The sequence below is a fragment of the Pantherophis guttatus genome, chromosome 10, assembly GCF_059756535.1.
Source record: "Pantherophis guttatus breed Tessera chromosome 10, ASM5975653v1, whole genome shotgun sequence".
Lineage (NCBI taxonomy): Eukaryota > Metazoa > Chordata > Lepidosauria > Squamata > Colubridae > Pantherophis > Pantherophis guttatus.
The window spans coordinates 6,345,610-6,365,091 of NC_142072.1; the positions used below are offsets into that span (position 1 = coordinate 6,345,610).

Consider the following 19,482-nt stretch of genomic DNA (forward strand, 5'->3'; position numbering starts at 1 on the left):
GTCATCCCGTAATCAAAAAGCAATCATTGCACTTTCTGGAAATAACCTAATGACGAAATATGCCAGGAATACACGAGAGTTCCTGAATCAAAAACTACATTTGAGGAAGGATCTGTGACACCCATCATTTCCTCTTCGGGCCTGAGGTTCATCCGTTGATAATGCTCAAATCTGCTCACTTCTCAGTTTTTGAGCATTTTGACTTTGACCTCATATAAAGCCTCCCAAGATAGGTGGATTTCTAAAGGATTTAATGGTGGGCTTTCATCCACATCTTCCCCTTTCAAAGGGCAAATGTTATCTCATAACTCCTCCCAAATGACAGCTTACCTACACAAATCACTACAGTTAGTTCCTTATTGGCATGGGTGCACCAGAGTCAAGTTGGTTATGGAATGAGGTGGGATGGCTGTTTTGGGTGGCAGGAAGGAAACCTGAGGCTCTGGGACCAATCAGCTGCTCATACTGTCAAGTTGTCTAGGTTTAAGGCTGAGGATCTGGAGTCAAAGATGAGTGATGCAGGAATCCCAAGTTGGTGTCAGACGGGTACAACTTGATTCTGGAACTTGCTTTATGACCACAGAAATAACAGTCAACGAAGAGTGGACACAGAACTCTGACCTACCCTGTGGTTGGTGGAACAAGCCACTGCTGTCATAATTGTGTTAGCCAATAATATTTCCCCCCACTTCTAATAGAGTGTGTTATTTACCTTAACCTAAGAAAGACAGTGATAAGAAGAATTAAGAGAAATATCTTTCAGCACCGAAATGTAAACGAGCTCCTAGAGAACATTTAACTGGTGGCATGCAATGGGTATATAACTTTGGATCAGTAATGGCTTGCATGGTTCCATATCTGATGCCCAAATTATTGAAAGAAGTTCATGTAACTGACATCCTTGACTAGAGTGTGCTGGCTTAGGAGTAAATCCCAAAGAATTCAATTGGTCTGACTTTCAGGTAAGCAGGGTTAAATCCTAAACATTGTGAATAGTGGTTGTGTCACTCACCACCTAATAATAGGGGACATAAGTAAAGTTTCTCCTTGCACATATGTGCTAGTTGTTCCCGAATCTAGGGAATGGTGCTTATCTCCGTTTCAAAGCCGAAGAGCCAGCGCTGTCCGAAGACGTCTCTGTGGTCATGTGGCCGGCATGACTAAACGCCAAAGGCACACGGAACGCTGTTACTTTCCCACCAAAGGTGGTCCCTATTTTTCTACTTGCATTTTTTACGTGCTTTCGAACTGCTAGGTTGGCAGAAGCTGGGACAAGTAACTGGAGCTCACCCCATTACGCGGCACTAGGGATTCGAACTGCTGAACTGCTGACCTTTTGATTGAAAAACTCAGTGTCTTAGCCACTGAGCCACTGTGTCTCTAATAGGGGACATACCTGGTTGATAAGACTATGGGAAAGACGTATCTTAAATCTGTAGGCTAGGGGTGACAAACTCAAGGCGTGCCGCCTGGATCCAGTCCATGCGGTGCTTAGATCTCGCCTGTGGGGCCGCCCTGGAAACAGCAAAGGACCGGCCCACGGTGCTTCTGCCAGCAAAAACGGAGTTCGGGAGGGCCCTGCTTGGGCCCCGTTTTTGCTGGCAGAGGGCTAGCAAAACAAACTGAAAGCAAACCAAACCAAAAGGAGAAATGTTTCCCCTTTTGCATTTGAGCATCCAAGAAGGGAAAGGAAAGGAGAAAGGGAAAGAGGAAAGACAAAGAAAAAGATGGGAAGATGGGAAGAGAGCAAGGAAGGAAAAAGAAGGAAGGAGGGGAAGGAAGAAGAAAGGAGAAGGAAGAGGGAAGGAAAAAAAGATGGGAAGATGGGAAGAGAGCAAGGAAAGAAAAAGAAGGAAGGAGGGGAAGGAAGAAGAAAGGAGAAGGAAGAGGGAAGGAAAAAGAAGAAAAGGAAGGAAGGAAGGAAGGAAGGAAGGAAGGAAGGAAGGAAGGAAGGAAGGAAGGAAGGAAGAGAAGTCCCACCTTAGCACTTGGCCACCAGCAGATGGCAAGTCTCCTCTGGAGCAGGGGTCTCCAACTTTGACAACTTTAAGACTTGTGGACTTCAACTTCCAGAACTCTGGGACTTGAAGTCCACAAGTCTTAAAGTTGCCAAGGTTGGAGACCCCTGCTCTGGAGGACAAGGGTTTGGTGCTCTCCCTGGTCTTGCCTTCCTCTGTTGGAGACAATGGATCCCCCCCACAGGTGCCCCCGACACCAGTGATATTGAGTTGGCCTTGCCCACCCCGTCCGCGCCCTTCCAGCTCCCCTGAGGTCAAACTCAACCCTGATGCGGTCCTCAATGAAATCGAGTTTGATGCTCCCGTTGTAGGCCATGTAGGGCTTGATGGTGGCAACCAAAACCTTGAGTTTCACTGGAAACAAGCTTGCAATCTACACAGCTTCCCCAGCAGCAGTGTGACATGGCCACAACCTCACAACTGCCCCACGAGATATGGGCAACTGCATTTTACACCCACTGAAGTTTCCAAATGATCTCCAAGCGCTCTTCTACGCAAAGCAAAGTTTTAGTGGTCCATGCAAGAGATGACAAGTGCATGAGTGAATCTTCTTTAGAATATCCTTCAGTATGATAATGGTCCGTAAGTTCAGGTTGAGTTTTAGCAAGTGATGGGTTTTACAAGTGGGGCTTTGAATCTGCCTTTTCCCTTGATATCCTTTCCAACCCAGGAAGTTTCCTCTGCTAGAAGATTCCAGATGTTGATGCAGTTGCCACCTCAACTCCAGCCTTCCATTCTCTCCGGTTCTGAAGAGAATGGATATATTGCTGATTTACTACCTCTTTGATTTTCTGCTGGCTATTGGTAAGTTACCAGGGATTGATTCATAGTACAGACATAGTACATAGTACAGACGTACATAGTACAGATGTACATAGTACATAGTACTCCAGACGTGGAGCACGTCTTAAGCAGTATCTCTTTCTCTTAAGTTATATCAGTGGTGGGTTTCAAATTTTTTTTACTACCGGTTCTGTGGGCGTGGCTTGGTGGGCATGGCAGAGGAAGGATACTGTGAAAACTCCATTCCCACTGCACTCCAAGGGAAGTATACTGTAAAATCTCCATTCCCTCCCCAATCCAGGGGAAGGTTACTGCAAAATTTCCATTTCATCCCAATCAGCTGGGACTTGGGAGGCAGAGAATAGATGGGGGCGGGGCCAGTCAGAATTTTTACTACCAGTTCTCCGAGCTACTCAAAATTTCTGCTACCGGTTCTCCAGAACTGGTCAGAGCCTGCTGAAACCCATCTGAGTTATATGTTATGAAGACATATCTCTAGTTACCACAAGATGGAAAGACTGTGTGGTAGAGAAGCGGGATGACGTTTTTAAACACTGTTTAGGGGCATCATGTGCTTATTTTATATCACAGCATACTGTTTTGTCATCTAGATCAGGGGTCTCCAACCTTGGCTGCGGAATTCTGGGAGTTGAAGTCCGCCAGGCTTAAAGTTGCCAAGGTTGGAGACCCCTGATCTAATTCTTTGGTGTCTAGTTTGATGAGTTGTGGGTCTCCAATATCTTCAGCATTTTCCCTCACTTTGCCACCTTGGGTTCTTACAATTGGAAGCATTGAGGGCTGTGTACAAATCAGAATATTTATCGTTAACCCTACAGACGCTGTCCTATAAAAACCTAACACCAGAAGGCCCTCAAAGTTACAAGACAGGGTATCTCTTCTCCTTCTTCTCCAACACATTTCTGGATTGTTTTAGGGCGAGGTAGAATGTTCACTTTCAAGAATATATTTCCCCCCCCACAATTCTATACCATGCAAAGAGCAAAGGGAGGAAGCTTTCTTTTCGCTTTTTGCTCCTGATGAAACTGCCATTTCATGTGATTTATGATCAAGAAGCTGTCAGGTGACATTTCTGCTGTCCAGCAAGAACAAGGAGGACAGTTGCCCATTGCTTTAATGATCTTCTCTTCCAGGGCTTGGCTTACAGTGTGAACGATGCAGCAGCAAAACCAGTTCCTGTACTGGAGCCCCGTATAATTGTCCAAAATCTGAAAAGGCCTGCCTGATCCTTACCATAGAGAACATTATTGGTGGGTGTCTTTGCCTTTTGAGGGGTTGGAGGGGATTGGAATTCTTCCAGTCTAGCACCAGGGTTGCCAGGTTATTAAAAGGTTATGTTGGAGAAGAGAGGTGTCAGGTTTTCAGGCCATCTTCAAATAAATTGTGTCTCAAACAAAGTCTTTTTTGAAACAAACTTCCATTTTATTTAGCAACTTTTACACTGACTCCATGCAGCCAGCACTGAGGTGCTGACCCAAAATCCCTCCTCTTCCTTCCCCCACTCCTCTGCATTCATTGGCCATCTTCCCAATCATTCACCCCTAATCTACTGCTCCAACTCAAAGAATTTCCCCCCTCCCATCCATCTCCTAGGGGACATTATCTCCAGCTAAAATAAGTAGGTGAAAGGCAACCGTCCCGTTGCAGACACTTGCTTCTCCTTCTCATGTCAGCACTAGAATAAATGCATCTTGACGTGCTGACAAGAGGTGTATCTCTCTCTCTCTTTCTCTCTCTCATCTCTCTCTCTCATCTCTCTCTCTCTCTCTCTCTCTCAACTCTATATCTATATCTATCCTCTTTATCTTTATCTCTATCTCTATCATCTCAATCTCTCTCATCTCTATCTCTATCTCTATCTCTATCTCTATCTCTATCTCTATCTCTATCTCTATCTCTATCTCTATCTCTATCTCTATCTCTATCTCTATCTATCTCTATCATCTTTATCTCTCTATCACTATCATCTCTATCTCTATCATCTCTATCTATTTCTATCATCTTTATCTCTACCCTCTCTTTCTCTCTCTCTCATCTCTCTCTCTATTTCTAGTTCGAGTCCTAGCACTGCATGGAAAGGGTGAGCTCCTGTCAGTCGTCTTGGCTCCTGTCCACCCAACAATTCGAAGGCAACTGAGAACTGTTGGACAGCCCTGGCCTCATCTCTGCCTCTGACGCAGAGCACTCATCAGAGACTCCAGGACTGGCCCATGTTCCTCCCCAACCTCCTCACTGTCCGAGTCTTCTGCCAGCTCCACTGGCTGCTGGGGGGGCCACAACACACATTCCTGTTTATATGGGTTGCCATCTTGACTTTTTTGATCCCTCCCCTATGGATTCCTCAGGGCCCTGATCTCCAAACATCTTCCTTCAGACATTACCTTCTCTAGCTCTGATGCTTGCCTTGTTGTTTTCCTCTTGCAACCCCAGAGAACAATCAATGGTTCTCCACCTTCAAAGGTTGCGTGCCAACCAAGAACTGTCCCACTCTTTCCACGAGTTTCACGTTTCCTTCAAAGCATGAGCGAAGGACGGCCAAGTGCTGCTACCGTGATTTCTGCAACAAAGGAGTTGTGAAATGTAAGCAAGCATTTTCGTTTTCAAAACTTCTGAATTCTTATTGATGGATGTTACTCCTTTTGCAAGATCTCTTGATTACATGAAATTTCAGGTTATTCAGCATTTATTTTTTTTACAAAAGTGGAAACCTGGGATGTGTAGGATTGTGTAATGGTAGCTGAAAACATTTTTGATTCCTGATATTGAGTCAATTCATTTAATAATAATAATATTAACTTTATTCTCATTGTACGTGTATACACAGTATACCCATACAACGAAATTCACTTACCACCCAAAGACCAGGTCCAATACACATAATAATCCCCAAACACACTCCCACCCACCACAATTCCCCACCCCTAAACCACCCAAACATCCACACATATGATGTGTGGACTTCACCAGTGTGCTGGCTGAGGAATTCTGGGAGTTGAAGTTCATATATCTTAAAGTTGTTAAGGCTGGGAATCACATTGGCTTAGTGTGATGAGCAAGAACCAAGAGGCAACTGAGTTTTTAGTTTCCCATGGCTATTATGCACTTGCATGTATCTGATTGTGGATCTGAATATGGTGAGATCTGGGAGGTGCAGATTAGTGGAAGTCTGATTTAATTCAGGGCTGCATGGTACAGCCCACTCGGATCCAATAATAAGCCTCCTTGAAGTTGTTGACATAACCATCTGAGAGTTAAATGGCACTTACCAACCTATGTGATGGCTTCTCCCAGTGGAAGATGCAAAGAAAACACGAAATGGACTGAAATGCCCAGGATGCTTTTCAATGAATCTGGAATGTCAAGCCACAGAGATGTTAAACTGCCATGACCAGGAGCACAAGTGTGTTTACATGAGTGTGACTGTGCAAAACGGTAAGTCCTTCAAGATACGAAGAAGTAGAAACAGGAGCCATTGGGTTCACATCTTCCAGGAGCCCAAATATCTTGGGAACAGGTCCTTTGTAATATTTTTGTACCTTGAAAGAGAAAATATCCATACATTTATATTACAAGCCATGACCACAGAACCGGTAGTAAAAAAATTTCACCACTGCCCCCCCGCCCCCAGGCCTTGAGTTTGACACCCCTGTTCTACTGGCTTTCCTAGCTAGAGTAATCGATCCCTAGCTGACAAGGTGTATGCCTCTTATTTCACTGATCAAGAAACCTGAGGTTCTGAATTTAGGGAAAAGCAATACTCCACATGATGGGGACAAATCGCCAAGACAGGCTGCTAGAAAACATTTTCCCACATTTGGAAGCCGGGTATAATAACTACAAGGTGTAGAAAAGAATCCCGTGGGCGGTGGGGTGGGGTGGAAAACTTGCCGAGATTTTATCAGGAATTACTTGCAGATGTTCAAGGCACAGGTCTCTCTCCTTGACCGTAGAGAGCTCAGATACTTCAGAGGTGACATTTCCCCCTTAATTCCTGCAGATAATCAGATCTACGTCTATGCTAAACGTGGTTGTGGAACCAAGCAAGCCTGCAGGAATAAGGAACACACATTTGGCATCCCCGGATTGTATGCTGAAATTTGGAAGAATGTTACATGTTCTCATGCTGCCAAGTGATTGATTTAACGAGCGAAGGGGCTAGTCCCTTACATCTTCAGAAGCCGGGAAAGGAGAGAGCGAGTGTGTACAAGAGTTCTAATTATCTTGAACAATGAGCTCATTTTTCTTTTATGGCGGAATAAAATCTTGTTGTGCTTCTTTACGATGATGTTGCTGAATTATTCGAATGCTTCCTCCAGATGGTTTATATGCTGCCCTTTGGAACTCATCTCTGGTTACTTTTTTTGCAAAGTGGAAAACACATTTAGGGCGAAACGCTGCAAACTCCTGCAGGTTTTTTTTTTTTTAAATAATTTTTATTAAACCGTTTGTCTTTAAAAACAACACAAAAAGCAATCACACATATATAAAAACAAAACCTGTCAAGACATAATGTATTGAACATTACATAACCTTAATGGTAATTTTACAGCATTTCGTATCGTCTTAGGTATTTTGCTTTTGTAGTTCTCTATTATATTATTTCTATTTACTACTCAATAGTAGAAGAATTGTATTACTCCAATCTATCTATCTATCTATCTATCTATCTATCTATCTATCTATCTATCTATCTATCTATCTATCTATCAGTGGTGGGTTGCTCCTGGTTCGCACTGGTTCATAAGAACTGGTAGTAAAAATTTGTAGTAGTTCAGAGAACCAGTAATAACATTGGCTGGCCACGCCCCCGAACCGGTTCCCAGCCCGGTCGCTGCTTGCTTACCCTGCCCACCTCATCAGAGGCTTTTTTTTTTAAAACTTTTAAAAGCATTTTTTCTACAACCTCTTTGGCCGAAAAAATGCTTTTAAAAGTAAAAAAAAAAAGCCTCTGATGATCGCATGGCTCAGCTCGGATCGTCAGTGGCTTTTAAAAGCATTTTTTCTACAACCTCTTCAGCCGAAGAGGCTATAGGGAAAAAAATGCCTTTAAAAGCCTCTGGCGATCCCAGCTGAGTTGCCTGATCGTCAGAGGCTTTTAAAAGCATTTTTTTTTTTTTTGCAACCTCTTCGGCTTTTCCACTGATTAATTGTTCTCACTGTCAGGAAATTCCTCCTTTGTTCTAAGTTGCTTCTCTCCTTGATTAGTTTCCACCCGTTGCTTCTTGTTCTACCCTCAGGTGCTTTGGAGAATAGCTTGACTCCCTCTTCTTTGGGGCAGCCCCTGAGATATTGGAAGACTGCTATCATCAGTGGTGGGTTGCCCCCCCGGTTTGCACCGGTTCTATAGAACCGGTAGGAAAACCAGCGGGAGGCTCCACCCACCGACCCCGATGTCATCAAAACGCTCCTGCTCATGTGCAGAAGCTTCTGTGCTTGTGCAGAAGAGTGTGTGTGTGTGCGCGCGCGCAGCCCTGCTGCAAACTGGTAGTAAAGATAAGTAGAACCCACCCCTGGCTATCATGTCTCCCCTGGTCCTTCTTTTCATTAAACTAGACATACCCAGTTCCTGCAACCGTTCCTCATATGTTTTAGCCTCCAGTCCCCTCATCATCTTTGTTGCTCTTCTCTGCACTCTTTCTAGAGTCTCCACATCTTTTTTACATTGTGGCAACCAAAACTCGATGCAATACTCCTAGTGTGGTCTTACCAAGATATTATAAAGTGGTACTAACACTTCACGTGATCTTGATTGTATGTACTGTCTTCATATTTGGGGAAGTAATGATAGCTTAGATCAGGGGTATCAAACTCGATTTCATTGAGGGCTGCATCAGGGTTTTGTTTGACCTTGTGGGGAGGGCAGTGTAGGCATGGCCAGTGTGGGCATGACCAGCTCAACATCACTTGTGTTGGGGGGGGGTCCCTGTGGTGGCCCGAGCGCTCTGCCAGTGAAAACGGGCTCCCGAGCTCCGTTTTCAGCTGTGATGGCCTCCTGCATCCATCTGCCAGTGAAAATGGAGCTTGCCCTCCCAAGCTCCGTTTTCGCTGGCAGAGGCACCGCAGGTGGGTCCTTCAGTTTCCAGGGTGGCCTCACGGACCAGATTTAAGCACCCTGTGGGTTGGATCCGGCCCACGGGCCTTGAGTTTGATACCCCTGGCTTAGATGGCAAACCCCCCCCCCCAAAGCTGATGATCCCCTGTTTCTCTTCCCAAGGCAGTGAGTCCTATCAGGCTCTTGGAGAAGGAAGAAGACCTCTGCCCAGACCCACAAGTGGGGGAAGCCTCGTTGGTATTTTTCCTCTGCCCATTGTTCCGAGACGTTGCAGTCTTAACTCTCTGCATGTCGTTCTGGTCACTAAGTTTAGAACAAGAGTTCCCCCTCTGTGATTGATCCTTTCTGCAACTTGGGAGGCCAGGAACTGTGCTGGTCTCCCATCCTCATTGTCTTCTTGTCCCTCCTACTCTCTCCTGCCAAGAGGCTATAAGCCCTCATCAGGTGTCAAAGCCTAAGTCACCCCTCGTCCAGGAGCCAGCTCAGCTCTGGGTTTTTCTCATGATCTTCTGTGTTCAAAGACCATGCAGGGGTCCACAATTATCTTCTTCTTCTTCTTCGTGGTCCTGATCTCTGCAGGTAAGTCCTTTGGGTTTTGATTAAGAATGCCACCAGATGAGAACCCAAGTTCTCAAAGCAGAGCATTTAATACAGGGGTGGTATTCACTTACTTTCCCTACCGGTTCGGAAATGTGAGCGCACATGCATCCACGCATGCACCCACCCTTCCGTGCATGCACTTTACTGGTGCACGTGCCTTCCGTGCATCAGTGGTGGGTTGCCCCTGGTTTGGACCAGTTCTATAGAACCGGTAGTAAAACCGGAGGGAGGCTCCTCCCACCAACCCTGACATCATCAGAATGCTTCTGCGCATGCACACGCGGCCCCGTTGCCAACCGGTAGTAAAGGTAAGTAGAACCCACCCCTGCCATGCATGCACCCGGCCTCAAAACATGCCTAAATAAAACCCACAATTTCCGCTACCGGTTTGGGTGAACTGGTCCGAACCGGATGAATCCCACCTCTGATTTAATACCAAAGATTTAACTTAATTCAGGTTGTAGCTCTTGGCATCCAGGCTGTCATTTTTTTTTTTTTAATGCAGCACAAACTTGGTGCAGTTTTGGGAGAGTGGAATTCAAGTACAGGTAGCCCTCGCCTTACAACAGTTCCCTTAGTGACCATTCGAAGTTACGACATCGCTGAAAAAAGCGACTTAAGACCATGGTTCACACTTAACAACCATTGTAGCATTCCCCATGGTCATGGGATGTACAAATTCAAATTCAAACCTTTATTTATTTATTTTTTATTGAAAAAGTTTTTCAAATACAGATTTTTCCCCCTTTTTTCTCCCCCAATCCTCCCTAACCCCCCTCACCACCCCTCCCCCTGTGACTTCTTCAAAGTAAAATCCAAATTCATAACAGATTATATAATACTTTACCATTCCCTTACTCCATCCCCCAAATACTGACCCTTTCTTTCTAATAATATTATTATATCCCTTTTACTATACGTTTCAAAATAACATTCTACTGTAACATTGTGTAATGACTTCTGATTTAACATAATAATATTATTATAACTCCCAATTTAACAATAATCTGCCCTTTTTCTCCTCCCCCATACATATATCTCTTAAATCAAACCTTTTATGTATATTAATATAACATCTCAAAACAACCTTCCACTTTAAAACTATATAACAAATTCAAACCTTTATTGTCAGAGTTACAACATGTGTACAATGAGATTGGCGGACCTCCCTTCGTGCAACCCCCCCAACCCAATACAACTCATGGTGAAAGACAGTAAAAGAAGAAAAAAATCCCTAATCTAGTGAATCCTACTAACAAACACACAATCCTAGTGCATCATGTTAACTTATTGCACATCGCTCTGCAAGTCAATCATACTATGTTGTTGGAAAGTTATTTTCCATTCAGAAGCCTGACAGCTCACGGATAAAAACTGTTCTTCAGCCTATTTGTGCGGCTGCCTATGCTTCTATATCTCCTTCCCGATGGCAGGAGTGTGAGTCGTCCCTTGGGATGCTTGACAACTGACTCACATTTATGACAGTTGCGGTGTCCCAGAGTACACGTGATTGCTTTTTTGCGATCTTCTGACAAGCAATGAGGAAACCACTTAACCATCGTGTGACTAATTTAACAGCTGCAGTGATTCACTTAACAATCAAGGCAAGAAAGATCATAAAATGGGGCAAAACTCACGGGACGCGTGTCTCCTTCAACAACATAAATTTTGGGCTCCGTTGCGGTCGTACATTGAGGACGACCTGTCAAGTTATGGGATCATGAAATGGGGTGCTTAACTTTTCTATTTCCCTGGAGTTTTAATCATGATTGTTAGCTTCCCCGCCAGTATAGTTGTTTTCTTACTGCTGTGTCTTGTCCCTAGAAAAACACTGCCTAATTGATATATTAAGAGAGATGAGTTGCTCTATCTCCCCTGGAATGTAATATTATATTGAATACTCAGATATGAAGGCACCATCTGTACCTATCACTTGTGTGTTATTTGTAATGTTCTTTGTGTCGTACGTTGTTTATATGGTGTATTGTTATTTTTTTGTTTTTGTTTTTAAAGGAAAATGTAAATAAAGACTATTTTTAAAAGAAAAAAAAAGAAAGAAAAACCACTGCCCATAAAAAATAGGCCACCATTCTTGACCTTTTTGGACCATACTCTGGGGTTGTTCCTGACCCCAATGGTGGATAAACTCCAAATTGGTTGCAACAAGGGATGGGCTGCTGTGGGTTCGCAGGGGTTCGGGAGAACCTCTAGCTAAGATTCTGTGCAGTTCGGAGAATCCCCAAATCCCATTCCTGGCTGGCCCCTCCCACCCCAGTCTGCCCCTCATAGGAGTCCCCACGTGGCCCATTTTGGATGCAGGTAAGTACAGGGCGTGCGCGGAGGCTCAGGGAGGGTGAAAAATGGGCCTACTGGAAGTTCGGGAAGGCCCTGTTTCCAACCTCCAGAGGGCCTCCGGAGCCTGGGGAAGGCCGTTTTCGCTCTGCTGAAGGGTTGAGAAAAGCCTCCGGAGCATGGGGAGGACAAAAACGCCTCCGCCATGGTGCAGGAGGCCAACTAGGCCACGCCCACTATGGCCACGCCATGCCTTGCTAAAATTTTTGAAGCCCACCCCTTGTTGCAACTCCTAATATTTATCTATGGGGTTTCCCTTTCAGGTTTTTGTTTGAAGTGTGAACACTGCAGCAGCAGCAGCGGTTTCTGCACTGGTGCGCCGCACATCTGCCGACCTTTCGAAAACACCTGCCTGATTCTCACCACTGAGACCACCATTGGTGAATGATCCTTCTGGCTTGCTCCCGAGCTGACCAGTTATCCACTCAGGACTGGAAACGTGGAGGGAGGGCTCAGTTCCATGAGCAGGGCTGGGAGTTGAAGTGGGCTTGTTTTGTTTGTCCCCTAAAATGATGGACATGCCAAAGTTAGCATGGTGTAAGTTGAGAAAAGTGACAGACGTTGAATTTAAACAGCTGTTTTCTGCAGCACAAATTGGCTGTGCCAGACAGCCAACAGGTAGATGAGGTGCATCTACTGACAGATGCGCCTCAACATTGCAAGGAACTGTCATCTGGCACAGGAACTATTAACTCATTTTATTCTGGGATGGAGTCTAGGGAGATTCTCAGTCATCCACGTCATGGTTGTCCCAAAGGTGCTTTTTTCAGGAGGCAACTGGACTTTCTGGTTTTTATGAATGTGTTTATGATGACGATGATCATGATTTATCACTTATATCTTTTATGGACATTCCTTTGCACCGAAGATAAATTCCTTGTGTGTCCAATCATGCTTGGCCAATAAAAAATTCTATTCTATTCTATTCTATTCTATTCTATTCTATTCTATTCTATTCTGTTCTGTTCTGTTCTGTTCTGTTCTGTTCTGTTCTGTTCTGTTCTGTTCTGTTCTGTTCTGTTCTGTTCTGTTCTGTTCTGTTTTGTCCTGTCCTGTCCTGTCCTGTCCTGTCCTGTCCTGTCCTGTCCTGTCCTATCCTATCCTATCCTATCCTATTCTCTCTTCTCTTCTCTTCTCTTCTCTTCTCTTCTCTTCTCTTCTCTTCTCTTCTCTTCTCTTCTCTTCTCTTCTCTTCTCTTCTCTTCTCCTTCTATTCTGATGTTTCGCTTCTCATGCACAACCTGAAGAAGGATGAGACGCAAAACGTCTTCAAAGAAAAACCAGAAAGTCTTGAAAAAAAAAGACCTTTGGGTCTGGGTTGAAGTGAATTTGAGGAAGTAGATTAAAGTCAAAGGCCATTTAGGAGTACAGATAGTGCTGTACTTCCGAACAAGTGATGTTCTAAAAGGCTGTTTGTAAGTCCATTTTTTTTTTTTGCAAGTCCAATCAAGTGTACTTACATGGCGTGCTATAAATTAACTTTCACCCAACCTCCAGGATATTCTTGGTTGGAGGTGCAGGCAGCTTTGTTCGTATCGGTGCAAGTTTTCAGCTCAAACATTTGTTAAGTGGAATAATGCCTGTAGCCACTTTTTGGATCCCAGTGATGCATTTGGAACTTTTGAGAATATATTATGGGTTTTATTTTGTGTGTGGCTTTGTGTCCGTGTGTGCTTTTGAGGCAGTGTTGACTCCTGGAGAATGCCTGGACAGGTTTCTGCAGTTTTCCTGGCCAAGTTTTTGTGGAAGTGGTTTGTCATTGCCTCCTGCTTGGAGCTGAGAGAAAGTGACCAGCCCAAGATCATCCAGTTGGCTTTGTGCCTTAGGTGAAACTAGAACTCACTGTCTCCCAGTTTCTAGCCCACTACACCCAAATTGACTCTGTATTATGGGCACATATATCACAAATGGCTGCCATTATGTGTATGGTCTATTACAGGGGTATCAAACTCAAGGCCCGTGGGCAGCATCCGGTCCACCGGGTGCTTAAATCTGGGCCATATCAAAGGATGGCCCACGGTGCCTTTGCTGGCCAAAGTGGGCTGGGGGGGGCTGCATGGCCCCATTTTCGCACTCCCGGGCCTCCAGCAGCACTCTGCCGGCCAAAAATGGGCTGCATGTAGGCCCCAGGAGGCCCCTGCACCAGTGGTGGAATTTAAATTTTTTTACTAGTGGTTCTGTGGACGTGGCTTGGTGGGCTTGGTGGGCGTGGCTGGTGGGCATGGCAGGGGAAGGATACTGCAAAATACCCATTCCCTCCCCACTCCTGGGGGAAAGATATTCCAAGATCTCCATTCCCACCCCACTCTGGGGCCAGCCAGAGGTGGTATTTGCCGGTTCTCCGAACTACTCAAAATTTCCGCTACCGGTTCTCCAGAACCTGTCAGAACCTGCTGGATTTCACCCCTGCCCTGCACAGCCCGTGTTTTACCTCCCCGGCCTCCAGAAGCACTCTGCTGGCCAAAAACACCCCCCCCACTCACTCGCCCCTGGCCCTCCAAGGTCAAACACAACTCTGATGCAGCCCTCAATGAAATTGAGTTTGACACCCTTGGTATATTATGAAACACTGATTTAGCAGTGGCAAAACTGGCGAGGTTGCTCCTCGCCACCCCACCCAACGTTGGAGCTAACTGGAGCTCACTCTGGTATTTCTTTCCCCCTTCCCAACGAATCCCCTTCCAATCCCTGAGTGGGTTTTCCTTTCTCAAGAATTTGACTTTGCTAACCCCTGTCTTGACTGTCACTCTTCCCACTGCACAGGGAAGGAGGTGTGGCTCGCCACTTACAAAGGCTGCAGCAAAATCAAGTATTGTGTTCCATCGCCAATGAGTTTCACCCTCCCTTCGAGACGCAAGCGGAGTGCTGCGAAGTGTTGTCGCAAGGACCTTTGCAACAGCGGAACTGTGACATGTAAGCGCTAGTCTCCTAGTTCTATGAGCCACGGTGGCGCAGTGGTGAGAGTGCAGTACTGCAGGCTACTTCTGCTGACTGCCGCCTGCCTGCAATTTGGCAGTTCAAATCTCACCAAGCTCAAGGTTGACTCAACCTTCCTTCCTTCCAAGATGGGTAAAATGGGGATATATGCTGTCTCTGTAAGAACCGTTTAGAGAGGGCTGTAAAGCACTGTAAAGCGGTATATAAGTCTAAGTGCTATTGCTATTATAGTAATGGAATTTTCCAAGGCTGGAAATGCTTCCCCATTTCCCTGCTCTTCTATTCCAAAGAACTGGGAAGAATCCTGAGATACTTTCTCTACTCCTGTTCATGCTTTAGACCAGTGATGGCTAACCATTTTGCCGTCGTGTGCCAAAAGCGGGTGTAATGGGGGAGATTGTGCGTGCGCATGCCCACACCCATAATTCAATGTGCCCCGTTCCCCCACGCATGCATGCATGACCCCCCCTTCTCTCCCCCCTGCTTTTGGCATGCGATGGCACGGTGGGCCAGTAGGCCCATTTGTTTGCCCTCCCCAGGCTCCAGAGCCTTTCTAGGAGCCTGGGGACAGTGAAAACAGCCTTCCCCACTCCCCTGGAGGCCAGGAAACAGCCCGTTTCCTGACTTCCGGTGGGCCTGGAAGGCCCGAAAATCAGTTGGCCAGCGCACACATGCGTGCTGGACTGAGGTAGGGCAATGCTCGTGTGCCACCTGTGGCACCCGTGCCATAGGTTCGCCATCACGGCTTTAGACTGTTGTTTCAGCTGCGGTTCTTTCTTCTGTCTTTCAAAGTTATTCTCACAGCCCATTACAGGCAGTTCTTGCTTAATGACTGCCCGGTTTTAGCGACCACTTCAAATTATAGCTGCGCTGAAAAAAATAATTTTATGGCTTATGCCCATCACAGCATTCCCTCCTCCTCCCCCAGTCATGTGATCAAGATTCAGGTGCTCCCCAACTGGTGGGCATTTAGGATAAGGAGAATCAATGGAGAAGCTGGCAGTGAAATCGTGAGTTGTGGTCACCTAAATGTTTCGTTTAATGATTGTGGATGATTCACTTAAGAACTGTGGAGGAAGTGAGGTTGTACGTCTGTCATGGTCACGTGATGTCCTGCTTAACAACCATGTGTCAGGGTTCCAAGTAATAATCCCATAGCAAACAAAACTCTGAGGCCAGTAGATTCCTCAAAGAATAGTTTTATTGGATATATCATATTGGCACAGTTCTGGTGAAAACCGACTCTGAAGGTTCCTGCAGTTTTCATCTAATTAAAAGTAAAAGGTTTTTTCTCTCTTCCCCAAACTATCAGTCACATGGTCCAATCAGGTTGCCATCCAGTTGCTTGGTAACTTCACTCCTCCTCTCTCTGACCACCTGTGGGAATGTCCTTGGTTCCCAGGAGAAAGTATTTTGTTTTGGCTACAAAACCCCAGCTACCTCTATTCCCTCCTCCCTATCCCTCAAAAATGGCCTCGGTCAGGTCAGCTTCAGAGTTGACACCATGTTTACTTAATGACAAAGTTGCCAATCCCAATTGTGGTCATTAAGTGAGGACTACCTGTATGAAATGTGACTTCTGAAAACTATGAGACAAACTCTAGTAAATCTTCTTGAGATAGAATCGAAGAGCTAACCTTTGACTTTCATTTGGGATTCCAAGAAGTCAGAGTGAAGATCTAAGATGGGGAAATTCCTAGGGATTGAGAAGATGGGATGACAATGTGATCATTTCTGCTTGTTTTCCCCCGTTTCCCAAGTGCCCAAACTTGGGATCCGCCCAAACGGAATGAAATGTCCAGGATGCATCTCACAGGATCCGACTTGCAAACCCACTGAGCTGATTCATTGCAACGGCTGGGAAGAGTATTGTGTCCATTACGATATGACGGTAGAACAAGGTAAGATCTGAGGAATAGTATTGTCACTTACGGTGGGAATGGGAAAGAAGAAAGTGTGTGAACCGGAATGAGCCTGATGATGTCAGGTATTTCCACTATTTAATGACGAAAACTGGGCAAGAAGTTTGATGTACGAGGCTTCCTTCGTGACCTCTGAGCTGCATCTGATTACGATGGCAATGGCAAGGTGCGATGACCCAGGGTACGGCACATCAGTAACCCAGGTAGTTGGCAGTTCAAACTGCCCCTTTATTGCTCCATATTTCCCCAAACGCTCTCATGTTTCTGGCAAGTCCCAGAGCAAAATGATGACACACCCACACGTACACTTCAAGCAGCCTCTGGCTGCAAATAGTCCAGCCCAATGCTGTGAACACCACAGTTGCAAAGCAAGAAATCCAGCAGGGCAAGTTGAGGAGTCCAGGAATCAAAGGAGCAAAGCAAGTATCCAGAAATCCAGAAAGAATGCAAGGAATTCAGGAAAGTTCAAACGTCGGCACTCAACGTTCCATGAATTCAGCATTTTGTTCCCAACAGATGCCCCTCCACACAACGACTCCTTAAGACTCAGTCCCCAGGTGTGCCTTGTGAAGAGGGGAGGGGCACTCTCCTCCCAAGTAGCTGGGTCAGTCTGCGCTGTTCTCACCTTCTCTCCACTCTCCATGCTCGAGGATCAGGATGGGGCGGTCCCTGCTCATCGCCCGAGCTCTGTCTCTCATGTTCACTGCTTAGCTTCTCTTGGTCATCCTGCCCCTGTTCTTCCTTGCCTACAAGTCATCCCAATCCTGAAAGGCCCTGGCCTGACTGGGCCTGCTCCTCCCCATTTTCCTCCGAAGCCAATGAAGCTGCCCCCTCGATCTCCGTCGGCTCCAGTTCCAGCTCATCTTCCCCCACAGATTCAGTCTCCAACGGGGGCATGACACAGGGTTTCTAGACATTCTGGTACACGAAATGCACAAAGACTGTAGCCTATTGCAAAAAAACCCAACCGCACCATTACTTACTTATTTGTATACTGTCTTTATTCTTTTTACAAATAAGGCAAGATGGCAAACATGTCCAAACACAAACTTTTTACCTCATACTTTACCCACAACAACAACAACAACCCTGTGAGGCAAGTTGGACCGAGAGTGTGACTAGCCGAAGGTCACCCAGTTGGTTTTCATGGCTAAGGTGGGACTAGAACTCACAGTCTCCTGGTTTCTAGTCTGTTGCTTTAACCACTATATCAGACTGGTTCTCTTGCCAGTTTGACGTATGAAATGCACAAACACTAGAAGCAAGTCTAAAAACAGGCTGAAAACAGAATGAATTCATTTTTATTCTGGGCTTTTGGCCATTTAATAAATACAATAAATCTAATGAGCATTGTTTTTAAAATAAAAATTAGCTTGGCCAGTGCGGTCATGCTGGGTATGACTGGGTTTTGCCCTTAATAGCAATAGTTTAATGAGATTGCAGGCATTTTAATTAAATCCAGGCTTATCTCTGCAGAACAATAGATTCGCATCTATTTTCCTTCCTTCCTTCTTTCCTTCTTTCCTTCCTTCCCTCCTTCCTTCCTTCCTCCCTTCCTTCCTCCTTCTGTCCCTCCTTTCTCTGACCCTTCCTCCCTCCCTTCCTTCCCTGACCCACCCCCTTCCTTCCTTCCTTCCTTCCTTCTTTCCTTCCCTCCCTCCCTCCCTCCTTCCTTCCTTCTTTCCTCCCTGTCTGCCAGCCTTCTCTGATCCTCCCTCCCTTCTCTGACCTTCCTTCCTTCCTTCCTCCCTCCCTCCCTCCCTCCCTCCCTCCCTTCCTTCCCTCCCTCCTTCCTTCCCTGACCCACCCCCTTCCTTCCTTCCTTCCTTCCTTCCTTCCTTCCTTCCTTCCTTCCTTCCTTCCTTCCTTCCCTCTCTCCCTCCTTCCTTCCTTCCTTCTTTTCTCCCTGTCTGCCAGCCTTCTCTGACCCTCCTTCCTTCCTTCCTTCCTTCCTTCCTGCCTGCCTGCCTGCCTGCCTGCCTTCTCTGTCACTTCATCCACCCACCCACCCACCCAACGTATGGGACTGCTCATCTCACAGCACTGAATGTAAAAGTTCTTCCTGCAAATATCACACGTAGTAAACAGATAAATTTGTTCCTCTTCTCCTGATAAGAGGCTAAAAGTGCAGAGGAACATGTTCCAGTTTCCCTAGGACATTTGTTTCAAGAGTACAACGTACCTCCCCACAAATCCTCCTGGATGCCAGGAAATAACAATAAACCAGCCTGAAAACCCTGCCCTAGACTCTGATCCCACACTCTCCCTTGCCTGATACACAATGGACTTTGTTATCATCTTTCTCAATTCCTGCAGAGGGAAGATTCTACAGTCACGCAGAACGGGGCTGTGGAACCAAGAATGCTTGTCTGAATGAGCCACGTATTTACGGGGTGCCCGGATTATACAAGGAGATCATAAAGAAATCCGAATGCACCCCTGCTCCCAAAATCATTGGCAAATAGCCCTGACTTCAAGAAAACACCGAGCAAGGTGGAAGATAAGATGAAGCATCTTTGTTCTGAATCGGAGGGTTTTCTTTAAAAAAATGGGGGGAGGGGGAATCACATTTAATAAAATACATTTTAAAAATGTAAAAGTCTTGCTGGCTGCATGCTGAATCTTGAGATGCCCCCATTTCACTGCTAATAATCGATCTATACTTATCAGGGTTCGCGATGAAATATATTTTATGGCAAGGAAAATATTTTTTAGTTTCAGTAATATCTTAAAACATGTGTGTCCTCATTTTCCTGGGGAAGAAAGAAAATAAATTTATTTGAATATATACTTAGGCCAG

At 45.6% G+C, this 19,482-nt stretch overlaps 2 protein-coding genes across 2 annotated transcripts; both read left to right on the forward strand.

The window, feature by feature from the left end:
- Positions 1 to 695: 695 nt before the first annotated feature.
- Positions 696 to 7,098, forward strand: LOC117677871 (phospholipase A2 inhibitor and Ly6/PLAUR domain-containing protein-like). Its single transcript, XM_034438418.3, has 6 exons — positions 696 to 962; positions 2,689 to 2,822; positions 3,953 to 4,069; positions 5,250 to 5,399; positions 6,111 to 6,251; positions 6,817 to 7,098. The coding sequence occupies exons 2-6, from the start codon at positions 2,774 to 2,776 to the stop codon at positions 6,951 to 6,953; spliced, it is 594 nt and encodes a 197-aa protein (XP_034294309.2). The 5' UTR covers positions 696 to 962; positions 2,689 to 2,773; the 3' UTR covers positions 6,954 to 7,098.
- Positions 7,099 to 9,263: 2,165 nt separating this feature from the next.
- On the forward strand, positions 9,264 to 19,226 carry LOC117677870 (phospholipase A2 inhibitor and Ly6/PLAUR domain-containing protein-like). The gene is made up of 5 exons (XM_034438417.3): positions 9,264 to 9,450; positions 12,087 to 12,203; positions 14,587 to 14,736; positions 16,521 to 16,661; positions 18,999 to 19,226. The coding sequence occupies exons 1-5, from the start codon at positions 9,396 to 9,398 to the stop codon at positions 19,145 to 19,147; spliced, it is 612 nt and encodes a 203-aa protein (XP_034294308.2). The 5' UTR covers positions 9,264 to 9,395; the 3' UTR covers positions 19,148 to 19,226.
- Positions 19,227 to 19,482: the final 256 nt, after the last annotated feature.